Below are 13,963 nucleotides of genomic sequence, written 5' to 3' on the forward strand. Positions count from 1 at the left end.
TGGGGCTCCCGCCATGGTAGAAAGAGTTTGTCGAGAAATAAGATTATCCAGAAGTCCAGTTAATATTTGTAAATCCTCAGTCGCCAATCGGGCATCGTCCAGTAATTGATCCAAGTCCTGAAGATCTAAACGAGCATCAGTATCCTCCGATGTTAACATCCAGAGACGTCCTGTAAGAGATTGCCACTGCGCGTGTACCAGTCCCCTCAAGCGGCAAACCTCTCGGTTCGTCCGGAAAAGTTCAGCAATTAAGTCTTGTAACAGAGTAGGGTCCTCTGAGAAGGGCTCCAGGGTAGTAGATCACCTGGAGAGCTGCATAGCTCCCATCCAAGTGGCAGGCGAACCCCCCTGGGCTCCAGCCTGGCTAGGAGAACGGTGAAGATGTGAGATAGCTGTCATAATGTCAGCCCTTGGCCCACAGAACCAGAAATCACCACAAAGTCGTATAGAGTCCAAACAGGTGGATTTTACTGATCAAATAGGCATACAGTGCAAACGAATAAAATGACAGCTATGAAAGGCTCACTAGCTGGGAGATATTATAAGGCAGGAAAGGCGGGAGATTACACGCAGGAATACAGTTTCCCAGGAGCTGAGTTCCCAGGCTTAGGCTTAGGCATGCGACCTTGGGGGGCAGACAATACAGCACAGAGACAGAGGCAATAACGAAACCGAGATAGCAGCCTGACAGTGGGAACGACTCCTCAGTGGAAGGGGGGCCGCCTTGACCTGTTGTGACTAATACTTTCCCTTATAGGCCTACCCCGTGCTCCCAATTGCCATTCATGCCAATGTACCTGTAAGCTCTGCAATACCTGTGTGTTTTCCATTAAATCAGCTCTCTTTTGGATTCTTTGTCTCTGGATGCTGTTTGTGGGACTACCCCGGGACAAGTGCTCACATTTTGGCACGAATCCCTTCTCTTTTCCCCCCTGCCTGGCTGGAGCCCTGGAGGGTTCGCCGGGGCCTCGGATTGGAGCAGGGGACGTGCTCTCCGAGTGAATTGCCTGTGGCTGGAGCCCTGGAGGGTTCGCCTGCATCTCAGCTTCGAGTTTCTTGTGTGGAATCCTGGAGGACTTGGACCACTGGGCCTTGCTGTTGGAAACGTCAGCCTGCCCTGACGACCCTACTCTGCTACACGATGTGCTCCTCGAAGCTGTACGAACTGATGCGGAAATCAACCGCCTAGTGGAACTTATTCGGGTTCAGTGGCGCTCCCTTGCCGACGCAAAGCCTTGGACGTCTGAGGACTTGGATCGGGACGCCTATCACGAACTTTTGGTCCTGGACGGACTATTGGACGAAGTGCATGCCGCACAGGAGGACTTAGTAACCTTAACTCGCTTGTTGGCGAGATTGACTTTGCAAGAGACTCAACAGACCTCAACAGCGGCCCCTATCCACCCCAACTCGCCTTGGATCATGGCGGGGACACCGGCGGGGGGATCCCCGCTGTTGCTAGTACCTGATCCTGCTAAGTGTCAAACAGAGGCACAACAGGTCGCTGTCCAAACGGCATTATTATTTGTGGAACTGCCCCCGACCACAACCACGGTGGCCGATCAGACACAACTGTTGACCCCGACGTTCGGGGATGGTGTGGCCGCACTAGCCGTGCAAGTGCAGCCTCTGCTTGGTGGAGACTCTGCCCCACTCCTCGCTCTTCTAGAGCAAGAAGCCCTCCCGATCGTCACCATGAACGCCGCCTTGAAGCTCGAAACTGCCCAGGTACTCCCCAACCAAAAGAAGGCTGAGGAACAGTTGCGAGCAGTGGACGCGGCGGCGGCCAAGGCTCGGGCCAAATGGGAGAAGGAGCAACGATTGGCCGCCGATCGTGCGCGAGCGGCCGCGGACGTACGTCCTAAAGACCCTGTAGGAGTTGGATTCTCGTTTGGGTCCACATTTTCCCCGGCCTTTGCCCCGTCTCGCACCACACAACGCGCACGGCGCCTTGCAGAACGCCTGCCAGGATCGGACTACTCTGATGAGGAAGACCTGTACGATGACGGATCTCACTGGGCTTCTGATCTTCGGGTCAGTCAGTCCCGATGCACAGGGGGAGCTGGGGATGAATTTGCGCCATTTGAGGAACCAAAATCGGGACTAAAATGACCGTGTGGCCCTTCTACAGAATCAAATGGAACGATTGTTTCGTGAAAACGACCGTTTGCAACAAGCTCTAGCTACCCCAGCTCAACCCGCGCCAGCCTTGCCGGCCCAACCCGCACCAGCCCTGCCGGGCCAGCCAGCCCCAGCCCTGCCGGGCCAGCCAGCCCCAGCCCTGCTGGGCCAGCCAGCCCCAGCCCTGCCGGGCCAGCCAGCGCCAGTTCTGCCGGGTCAACCAGCGCCAGTTCTGCCGGGCCAACCAGCACCAGCCCAACCGGGCCAACCAGCTCAGCCGGTGGTGCCGGCCCCGGGCGCTCCCGGTTTACCGGCTCCCGGGGCACCTGTGTTGCCAGCTCCTGGAGCGCCTTTCCTGCCGCCTCCAGGGCAACCGCCTGCTCTCCTGCCTGTGCAATGGAAGCAACCTCGGTTGAAAACCACCTACGACGGCTCGATCGAAACTCTACCCTGTTTCCTACATCATGTAGACAGTTACATGAGGGAACAAGGACAGTTCTTCCCCACTGAAGACAGTCGTGTTCGATTCGTTGCCTCTCTGCTGACAGGGAAAGCGGCCGATTGGATGGTCCTCCAGTTTGACACTCGGGCCCGATCCATTCGCTCTCTCAACAATTTCATGTTTGCCCTGCGGAGGAGGTTCGAGGATCCCTTCTTGGGAGAAAGGGCCAAAGCCGAACTCCTGCAAGGCTCTACTCCCGTTCGGGAATTCGCAGATGAGTTCCAACGACTTGCCAGTAAAATCGTGGATTGGCCTAAAGCCACCTGAATACATTATTTCTGAGAAGCTCTACACCCTGACATTTTGAACTGGGCGTACATGCAACGGGACCCTGACACCCTGGAAGATTGGATTTTACTTGCAGAGGAGGTGGAAAGCTGCCATCAATTTATATCTCTGGTCCGACGCCGGACCAGAGAGGGGAGTAGTCGTCAAAAATATCCTCCTAAAGTTGCAGCCCCCACCCCGCGGAGACCAACGTGGCCCGTGCAGGACCGCGAATCCCAGTTCCAAAGAGGAGCCTGTCTCGTTTGCGGAATCATGGGCCACTTTGCTGCTGCCTGCCCGCTTCGACCGGACCAGTTGGTCCCTTCTCGGCAAGATGGGCCGCCCCGGAATCGGGGGCGACCTCAGCGCAGAGGCACCGCGGCCAACCGTAGCTCTGCTCCTGGACGGACCGCGCCATCAGCTCTCCACGTCGGAGAAGCGCCCCTCGACCCTCCACCAACGAACCCATCGGGGTTCCGGATTATAAGTGCCCCACTGGGGGACAACTCGCCGTCTTCGGATGAGGACATAGGCTGGGACCCCCCGGCTTTGAATCTCTAATCTCCTTTGGATCTGTCAAAAAACGGGCAGGGTATGCAGTGAGTGTAGTGACACCACGGACCCTCACAGCTATTCCTGCAAAACCCAAAGCTCCGGTGAAGGTGAGTGAGGTCGAAGAGACTGTATATGTGGACATACTGTTACAACGCCATAAAGGGGCCCCCCAGTTACCAGTTAAAGCACTTATAGACTCTGGGTGTGCCCGCTCCCTGATCAACGTAACCACTTTCAAGGCGCTCAAAGCCAAGTCAGTGCCCCTACCTGCTCCCATCCAGTTCGTCCAGATGGATGGCAGTGATTTTAAAGGGGGCCCAGTGGATCGTCGCACTCGCGGGTTGGCAATGGGCGTCGGCCACCACTGGGAACAAATTGACTTTACCATAGCCCCTATCAGATACGACGTGGTATTGGGAATCAACTGGCTCAAAGGGCACAGCCCTTGTATTGACTGGGGGGTTGGAACTATAAAATTCTCCGATCCTAATTGCGATCAACACCGTCGCGAGGTAGCTGTTGCACCTCCGTTGGCCTTGGCTTTAGTCTCAGACCCCCCCCCCCGTCCTTTTCTCTACCTGTTGAATATCGAGACTTCAGACGGTTTTGATGTACAGGAATGTGATGTACTTCCCCCCCCCCCCCCACGCCAGACAGACTGCTATTGAAGTGGTGGGAAATGAAAAACTGCCCAAAACTAAGATTTACCCCATGGCGCTACCGAACGTACCGTGTTACGTGAATTCTTGGACAAGAATTTAGCAAGGGGTTTCATTCGACCGTCTACCGCCCCTTCTTCGGCCCCTGCCTTCTTTGTGCGCAAAAAGACGGGTGACTTACACTTATGCATCGACTTTCGGAAACTCAATGCAGTCACCCAATCCAGTGCCTATCCCATCCCTCTGATCTCGGATCTCTTGGGACAATTAAAGGAAGGGCGCATTTTTACAAAACTTGACTTGGTTGAAGCCTACTACAGAATCAGGATTTGAGAGAGCGACGTGCCTCTCACTGCCTTTTCCAGTTGCTTTGGCATATATGAATTCTTAGTGGTGCCTTTTGGATTAAAAGGAGCCCCGGGGGTCTTCATGCAATTTATTATTGAGATCCTACATGACTTGTTGTATAGGGGCGTGGTGGTTTATTTGGATGATATTCTTATTTACTCCAAAACTAACTTTTTGTTAGTCTTTAAGGTGCTACTGGACTCTTGCCCTTTTTGACTACTGCAAACAGACTAACAGGGCTACCCACTGTGAATTATCTTCATGGAAGGCACCACATTTAGCCGTACAGAATGGAAATCCATCAGCCTTGTCACCGATGGATTCACATTCTAGCTGTATCTGAAGAAGTGAGCTGTGGCTCACGAAAGCTCATACCCTAAAATATTTTTGTTAGTCTTTAAGGTGCTACTGGACTCTTGCCCTTTTTGACTACTGCAAACAGACTAACACGGCTACCCACTTCGAATTATCTTCATGGAAGGCACCACATTTAGCCGTACAGAATGGAAATCCATCAGCCTTGTGACCGATGGATTCACATTCTAGCTGTATCTGAAGAAGTGAGCTGTGGCTCACGAAAGCTCATACCCTAAAATATTTTTGTTAGTCTTTAAGGTGCTACTGGACTCTTGCCCTTTTTGACTACTGCAAACAGACTAACACGGCTACCCACTGTGAATTATCTTCATGGAAGGCACCACATTTAGCCGTACAGAATGGAAATCCATCAATCTTGTGACTGATGGATTCACATTCTAGCTGTATCTGAAGAAGTGAGCTGTGGCTCACGAAAGCTCATACCCTAAAATATTTTTGTTAGTCTTTAAGGTGCTACTGGACTCTTGCCCTTTTTGACTACTGCAAACAGACTAACACGGCTACCCACTGTGAATTATCCACTGCAAAACTATGGACAAACACGTTGCCTTGGTGAGAGAAGTATTGCAACTCCTCAGAGACAATCAGCTCTATGCTAAGGTGTTCTAAATGTGAATTTCACCAAAAACAATTAACCTTCCTGGGCTATATAATATCACATCACGGACTTACCATGGATCCTGACAAGGTGCAATCGGTAGCCGATTGGGAACCACCCTCCACCCGCAAGCAGGTTCAGCAATTTCTTGGGTTCGCTAACTTCTACAGGGGGTTCGTTCCCAACTTCACTCAAATCGCACTCCCCATCACAGATCTCCTTAAGACTAAGGGAAAGGGCACCGCCGCCACGTTGCCCTCAGCCAAAATCAACTGGACCCCCCAGTGCCAAACCACCTTTGATACTCTCAAACGACTGTTTACCTCTGAACCAGTGTTGAAGCATCCCGATCCTGATCAAATATTTATAGTTCAGGTTGACGCCTCAGACGTGGCAATGGGGGGGCACTTTTACAGCGGGGGAGGGATGGTCTTCTGCATCCATGCGCTTACTTCTCTAAAAGGTTCACGCAATCTCAGCTCAACTGGCCAATCTGGGAAAAGGAAGCGGCTGCCGTCCACCATGCCCTTACGGTGTGGAGACAATTTTTGGAGGGGTCTAAAGTCCCTTTTGAAGTGTGGAGCGATCACAAGAACCTGGAAGCACTCACGGGGTCCCGGAAACTGTCCGTGAAACAAGTTCGCTGGGCGGACTTTGCTCAGTTCCGTTTCGTATTGAAACATGTGCCGGGGAAGCAAAATGTCCTGGCTGATGCTCTATCCAGACTTCCCCAATATCCAACCAAGGTGGAACGCCCCACTGAGTCCCTGTTCACTCCTGCCCAAAGGGGTTTCCTGCCCACTCTAGCAGTCCAAACCCGAGCGCAAACCCTGCTCCCGTCGCAACCCCCACAAGGGGGGGACACTTCAAGCCCAACCACACCGGTCAGCCCGACCTCGCCACCCCCCTTGCCTCCTTTGCCAGCTCCGTCGGCGCCCAGTCACTCGGACAGTCCAGCCGTCCAACCCCCCTCAGGGACGTCCCCTCCTTCCACCACGGAGCCCATACCGCCAGATCTCACAGACTCTTTTTTAACCTCACTTTGTTCCGCGTACCAAGCCGAACTCTCTAAGCAAACCTTTCCCTCCGCTCTAACTGAACGTAGAGGCTTATGGTACAAAGACTCTCTAAGCTGTACGTGCCTAAAGAGCTCCGAAAAGAAGTCCTACAGCTGGTCTATGGAACCAAAACCGCGGGACACTTTGCGTTTCTAAAAACATTGCACTTGTTATGGAGGTAGTTTTGGTGGGCGGGCATGCGGACTGATGTGGATTCCTTCATTCGCAGTTGCCCAGTCTGCGCTACGGTAAAAAGGGCCCAAGGGAAGCCTCCTGGATTGTTGCAGCCGTTAGAGACCCCCACTAGACCGTGGGAAGTTATTGCTATGGATTTTATGACTGACCTCCCCCTCAGCGAGGGGAACACTGTACTTTGGGTAATCACGGACCTGTTCTCTAAACAGGTGCATCTGGTCCCTTGCGCAGGTATCCCATCTGCCCCAAAACTGGCCCGCCTCTTTGTGTCACATGTCTTCCATCTACATTCCTTTCCGCGCAAGATGGTCAGCGACCACGGAAGTAGCTATGTGGCTAAATTCTGGAAAGCTTTCCTAAAATTAGTGGGGGTGGAACAAGGTCTCTCAAGTGCTTTCCACCCCCAAACCGATGGCCAAACCGAACGGGTGAATGCTGTATTGGAATGCTACTTGCGCTGTTATGTTAACTATCATCAGGATGATTGGGTTGAATTGTTACCCTTTGCTGAATATGCGTATAATAATGCTGTGCATCAGTCGACTGGATTTAGCCCCTTTCGGGCTGTTTATGGACAAGACTTTGGTCCCATAAGCCATAACGATCTCTCCGGGGTGGAGGGGGGAGAAAGTCTTGCTGACTGGGTTCACACGATTCAGACAACCTGGCCTTGGCAACCTGGCCTTGGTACGTAATCTAGAGCGAGCTAAACGTAAATACAAAAGTCAAGCCGATAAGCATCGCTCACCGGGCAATGACTACTCAGTGGGAGACTTGGTTTATTTGTCCACCAAGAATCTACGGTCCAACCACCCGTGTAACAAACTCAGTGCCAAGTACGTGGGTCCCTTCCCCATTACTCATATCATCAACCCAGTCACTGTGGAACTTTCACTCCCAAAATCACTCAGGAGAATCCATCCTGTCTTTCATGTCAGTTTGCTAAAGCCACACGTGCCTTCCCCCGAGTGGCATCCTGAACCACTCCCTGATGTACCAGTGATGGTTGGGGGGGAGGAACATTTTGAAGTTGCGAAGATCTTGGACTCTCGCGTCCGTCATGGGTCTCTCCACTACCTAGTCCGTTGGAAACATTTCGGTCCTGCCCACGATGAATGGGTACGTGCACGTGACGTGTCTGCATCCCTTTTGGTCCGCCAATTCCATGCCGCCTACCCCAACAAGCCTGGACCAGTGGCGGACGGTGGGGGGGGGCTTAAGGAGGGCAGAATGTCAGGCCTGCTTTCCACAGCTCTAAGCAGCCTGTCAGACTCTGACCGTTTTAGTTTCGATTCTACCAGGTGCCTGTCAAGGCCAAACTGCTAGCTGCTGCATTCCTGTTCCAGTGCTATCTCCCGTGGGAACGACTCCTCAGTGGAAGGGGGGCTGCCTTGACCTGTTGTGACTAATACTTTCCCTTATAGGCCTACCCCGTGCTCCCAATTGCCATTCGTGCCAATGTATCTGTAAGCTCTGCAATACCTGTGTGATTTCCATTAAATCAGCTCTCTTTTGGACTCTTTGTCTCTGGATGCTGTTTGTGGGACTACCCCGGGACAAGTGCTCACAGGTCAGACTGCCTGGCCTGTAGTTTCCTGTGTCATCCCTCCTCCCTTTTTTGAAAATTGGGATAACATTTGCCCTCCTCCAGTCTAATATTAGTTGGCTAGTTGCTTTCTAGACATATGTACCACTACAGTTCAGGAAATTATGGGTCAGTTTAATGTTTGGATTTCATAATCATGAAGTGGGGATGCAGTGCTTTAACACCCAAATGCTTCTGACTTTTTCTTATTGCTTCTTAATTTTTGAAATACCCCATTCTCTGTTCCATCAAGGTCTTCTCGTACACAGCCAACAAAGAAATTCGAACAGATGATTTGTGCTTAGACGTCTCAAAACTGAATGGCCCGGTCACAATGCTCAAATGCCACCACTTAAAAGGCAATCAGCTTTGGGAATACGATCCAGTGGTAAGTCTTCTCATTTCTGCAGGGCCTTACATAAGAACATTCAATAAGTGTTAGATGTTTTTCATATAATTCTCTGTAATTATTAATTCTATGTATTAATTGTTGATCAGAGTAAGGAATATTTATCTAGATAGTTATACCCTGCTTTTCTCCTTGGTGGGGACCCAGACAGGCTTATAACATTACAAAAATGCAATGAGAACAAACAAAACTAATCATCTTTATTGTGGGCTGGTCCTTCAGCTGTTGTCTGTGGCCACACCCAAGGTTTATACTTGGGAAAGGAATACAGAAGCTCAACTAAGAGGTTACACAGGTGGCAGAGAGATTTCTTCCAGATCTCCCCTCTTTGTCACAGTTTGCAACTGTTATGAGGAGAGGTCTCGCGTAGAATCATCGCTTGAAAGTGTTGGAACGATGTGAAAGGATTTGGGCCGGTGCTTAGGAGGCATCTTGTTCTCATATTGCATGATTTACAAACATGCATAAAAACTGGAGCTGCATCCTTCCAGTTTCATGTGGGTGTAGGCCTCATCTTCTGCTTACCAGTCATGTGTACTTGGAATGATGCCTGTGTGTGTCTTTATGATTGACTTTAGTACATCTAATGTTTGTTTTGCTTGTCTGTATCCCCAAACAGTAAAAAAATCTCTTTGACTTATCTAAACAATTTAACATGGCAGTGTTTGAACGTTAAATTTGTGTTTCATTGGAGGTTTGGTTTTTTTCCAGTTCTTACATTTTAAAAGCCTGCCTTACAGTCCATGGAGTCACCCAATCTGCCCCCTGCCCCCCAATCTGCCCCCCCTCTCTTCCATGAGAGAGGGAGCGCCAGAGAGGAAGGGAGCAGAAAGCGTGCGTGTCTGAGGTGCCGCCACGTAACAGCAAACCACGCTTTGTCATTGTCTGAACTGACAGTGTCATCCAGCCATTTCCGGCTGACTTTTGTAATTGAAAGCTTAACAATGACATTTGCATGCTTAAAATGTCTGGGCTTTTCTGTAACCCCCTTCTCTGTCCTTCTCCACCCCATAAAGAAATTAACCCTGCTGCATGTGAACAGTAACCAGTGCCTGGATAAAGCCGCGGAAGATGACAGCCAGGTGCCCAGTATCAGAGACTGCAACGGCAACCGTTCTCAGCAATGGCTTCTTCGTAACATTACCCTTCCGGAAACATTCTGAAAAGTGTTCCAAGAGGAGGATTGACTGGGCTACCTCAGCCAGCGCAATGGGCTGCAGCCTTCTGCAGCAAGCAAGGGCCGCTGGGCGTCTCAGCCGCTAGGATAGACTCTTCCGCACCTTCGAGAGCTGTGAGCTAGCCGTCTTGGGGTCAAGGTGTGGAGTAAATGAGTACTTGTGAATCAGAACACTGATGTTTACAAGATGGAAAATCGTTCATCAACTAATATAGAACGCTTGGACAGGCAAGAAATAACCAAGGAAACATGCGCTCTGGAGAGTGGCGTTAACCTAGTTTGCTTGTACAGTGGTAATCTTGGCCAAAAGTGCTGTCAAGAAGATTTTTGCATCGTTAATAACCAAGGTATCAAAACTTAGATACAGATATAAGTGAAGCAGATACAATATCACAAGACAAAAAAAATCATTAATCAACAAAAAGTGTTAACAGGGTTTAGAGGCAAAGAAAATCAGAACTATAAAAAGTACAATTTGTAATACTTAAAGCATCAAATTTATATGTAGATTTTTTTACCTCTGTGGAAAAAAATATCCAAGTGAACAACAACTTTATGTTCAACTGTGTGGTAGTCCATTAATATATTTTTCCTCCCCTGAAGGGTCTGAAATTATTTTGGGCAAAAACAAAATCATGAACATAAATAAAATTGGGTCTTTGAATGTCAGTTCAACATTTTTTGTTCCTGGCTGGCTTGTGGGGTGTTTGAATTCATATTTTTTTAATTGTCTGAAAACTGAAGGTTTCGCATACTTTTGCGATTGACTGATTCATTTGTGCTGGGGTTGGGCCACCTTTTGCCATTGTGTCACCGGTTCTTAAGGAGTTACTCGAGCATTTCAAATTTAAGGTAACTTGACTGTGGCTGGATGAGATGCTGTGAATCTGCTCTCCTGGCTGCTGTTTTTCCCTCTGGGAGCAGGCGCCTTCCTCCATGGCAGAAAGGTCTTGCCACAGGTGGAAGCCGAGTCTGCTGGTGAGACAGGCCTACAGGATCCAGCCCATGATGCTTCAAGGCCGTAGGGCATGCTACTTGGCTGCAGACTTTGTTTTCACAGCAATAACTCTTATTCCTGGATTCCAGTGGTCAGAGAGCCTGAAGCCATGGCTTATTCATGTCATAGGCAACTGCCGTCTGAATGATTCCTGGAAGGCCTGTTCCACTCTCTATTTTGATGTCATTCATACTTAGATCCGATTCTTGAATTGTAATGTTGATCTGCTGCTTCCCCCCACCCAATAAAATCAAAGGAAAATGATTAAGCTGGCCTCCTTAAAAAAAATAAATTGATACTGCCAAAGGCCCCATGACTCCGTATGCCGCCTCAATCTAATGCTTTGAACAGAATAGCTTATTTAACAACCTCTTTGAAGGATCAGAGCAGTGGAAAAAGAATCCATCATATTTCTAATGTGCACAACGAACTCCTGCCTTAAAAGAAAAACATATTGCCCACGGCCAGAATAATCTGGAAATAGATCAGTAGGACCAGTTTTCTGTGAACCAGCAGCAGGGTGTGTGCCTACCGAGAGGGAAGGGGGGGCGGTGGTGTCACCTGCTGCTGTGATCAGCCATTCTCACTTCCAGCATCACTACTAAACACTGTAGATTAATCTGAATTGGACACCCTGCTAGTAACTTTTACAAAAGTCCAGTTCAAAATAGTTAACAAATCGTGATATTTTGGTGCAGAGAGAGCTCTGGTGTGGTGGCTGAAGGCAAAGTTCATATCTACTGTTTACTTGTCAGATGTAAAACTAAAATTGATGTAGTTCCCATTCAGTGAAAGCACTTCCAAATGACAGTATTATGCTAGTCAAGAAATTAATTAATTTTTAATCAGTAATTAGTGGATGTGTAAAATTGTGTATCGTAAAATGTTGTATCTTTTACTGTCGGGGACAAGGGCCAGTCTGCAGCTGCACCGGAATATTAGAGCTCACTTTGTTTTGTTTGTATCCTTCCTTTCTTCTGACCAACTCTGTGAGATAAGCTAAATTTGCAAGGAGGAGGTTGGCCAAGGCTTCCCTGTGACCTTCACAGCTGGAACTTCCATATCTAATTCCCATAATTTAGCCACTGAACAATACTCGAATGTTTCTTACTGAGATCAGTGAAACTTGCATAAAATTACCATCGTAGTTCTGCTCAAGCTGTAAACTTTACAGATGGGGACCAGCTGAAGGAAATAAAATGGGTGCAGAGCAAATCAGAACATAGAACATAGAAACCAGCACCAGCCTCCCCCGCCACAGGCACCCTGCTTTCCATGTTATAATTTGGGTCTCCTGTTTCCTCCTCGACTTTGCCTTCCTCCTGCCAATTGTGCAATACTTCTGCTTACAAGAAAAGAGACAAGCAAGTATAATTATTGAGCACAGTACTTATTTTAATATAAATTCTTCTGCAAGATACAGTAGAGATAAGTGTTCCTTGACGAACAAAAATACAATCATAAATTTAGGCACTCAAAATTTGACTCAAAGACCTGCTTATCAACCACACATGAGCAGGGATTGGGGGTGGGGGGTGAAAATACCCTTTTTGCAATCTCCATAACATTTTGCAGAACTAGGAGACAAAATAGGCTACCACCATTGGGGGGGGGGGAATCTTGCTGGGTGAAAGTGTCAAGGAACAACAAGTCTTGAACGTCGCTTTTTCATAACCTGCCTCTGCATCTTGCACATGGACATCTCTGGAATCGTAACACGTTGAAGATGCTCATAAACAGAAAGGCAGTACAGTAGCCAGAAACCAGTGAAGTGCACAAAATTAAAAAGAGACCAAGAGTTTCTTTTTGAAAACTAAGAATTGGAGACCCCCTGTAAATGAGTTTTACTACCGTATATACTTGGAGAGGAAGCGAATCGGCGGCGGCGCGGCCTTCCTGTGCCTGCAGCAGGCCCCCCCAGGCCGCTGCCGGCCGGAGGAAGCCGTGCGGTGGCGGCGCGGCCTCCTGCCGGCCGGAGGAAGCGGCCCGGGTGTGGTGGGGGTGGCGGCGCGGCCTGGAAGGGGGCCTCCTGCCAGCCCGGGAAGGCTCCTGCCGGCCGCAGGAAGCGACCTGGGCGTGGCGGCGGCGCGGCCTGGAGGGGCCTCTTGCTGGCCCGGGAAGGCTCCTGCCGGCCGCAGGAAGGCTCCTGCTGGCCGGAGGAAGTGGCCCGAGGGCGGCGGCGCGGCCTGGAGGGGCCTCCTGCAGGCCCAGGAAGGCTCCTGCCGGCCGGGGAAAGGTGCGCGGGCCCGGCAGCGATGACGGCGGTAAGTTCCCCCCTCCCCCTCCCCCCTCTACCGTATTGAGCCGCGTATAAGCCCTTTTTTTGGGCTGAAAAACTCGGCTTATACACGAGTATATACGGTAGGTCAAGGGTCGGCAAACCGATTAGTCAAAAGAGCCAAATATCAACAGAACAACGATTGAGATCCTCGTCTGGAGGCCTGGTCTACCGCCATAAAAGCCTATTGGTAGACTTGGCCTCCGGCTGAGTCCCATTGGGAGGCCAGGTCTACCCATTGGCTTTCTTGGCAGTAGACCTGGCCTCCGGAGGCCCATAGAAGCCAATTGGTGGACCTGGTCTCTGAAGGGGGTCTTTTTCCCCTCCTCTGAGTCCAGGTCTACCGCCAAGAAAGCCAGTGGGTAGACATGGCCTCTGAGGAGGGAAAAAAGTAAGGTATCCATAAAATTAAATCATGACAATGACTGACAAACACTTCATGTGAACAATGTGAGCAAACTTTTCTCTAGATTCACAGACGCAGTAAACATGAGAACAGAAGAAAGGCTGTGCTGGATCAGACCCAGGTCCATCAAGTCCAGCAGTCTGTTCCCACAGTGGCCAACCAGGGGCCTCCAGGAAGCCCACCAGCAAGACCAGTCCAGCATCATTGTCCTGCCTGCGTTCCATAGCACCTGATATAATAGGCCTGCTCCTCTGATCCTGGAGAGAATAGGCATGCATCATGACTAGTATCCATTTTGATTAGTAGCCATGGATAGCCCTCTCCTCCATGAACAGGTCCACTCCCCTCTTAAAGCCCTCCAAGTTGGCAGCCATCACCACCTCCTGGGGCAGGGAGTCCCACCATTTAACCACGTGTTGTGTGAAGAAAT

At 49.9% G+C, this 13,963-nt stretch overlaps 1 protein-coding gene across 1 annotated transcript in view; it reads left to right on the plus strand.

Annotated features, from left to right (window-relative positions):
- Window positions 1-9,862, plus strand: part of GALNT1 (polypeptide N-acetylgalactosaminyltransferase 1) — a 74,722-nt gene extending 64,860 nt beyond the window's left edge. Inside the window, exons 10-11 of the mRNA XM_056857507.1 lie at window positions 8,520-8,654; window positions 9,692-9,862. Coding sequence (XP_056713485.1) covers window positions 8,520-8,654; window positions 9,692-9,838 — 282 coding nt within the window. The 3' untranslated portion in view covers window positions 9,839-9,862. The remainder of the gene's footprint in view (window positions 1-8,519; window positions 8,655-9,691) is intronic.
- Window positions 9,863-13,963: the final 4,101 nt, after the last annotated feature.

The sequence above is a fragment of the Euleptes europaea genome, chromosome 11 (genome assembly GCF_029931775.1).
Source record: "Euleptes europaea isolate rEulEur1 chromosome 11, rEulEur1.hap1, whole genome shotgun sequence".
In the NCBI taxonomy this organism is placed as follows: Eukaryota; Metazoa; Chordata; class Lepidosauria; order Squamata; family Sphaerodactylidae; genus Euleptes; species Euleptes europaea.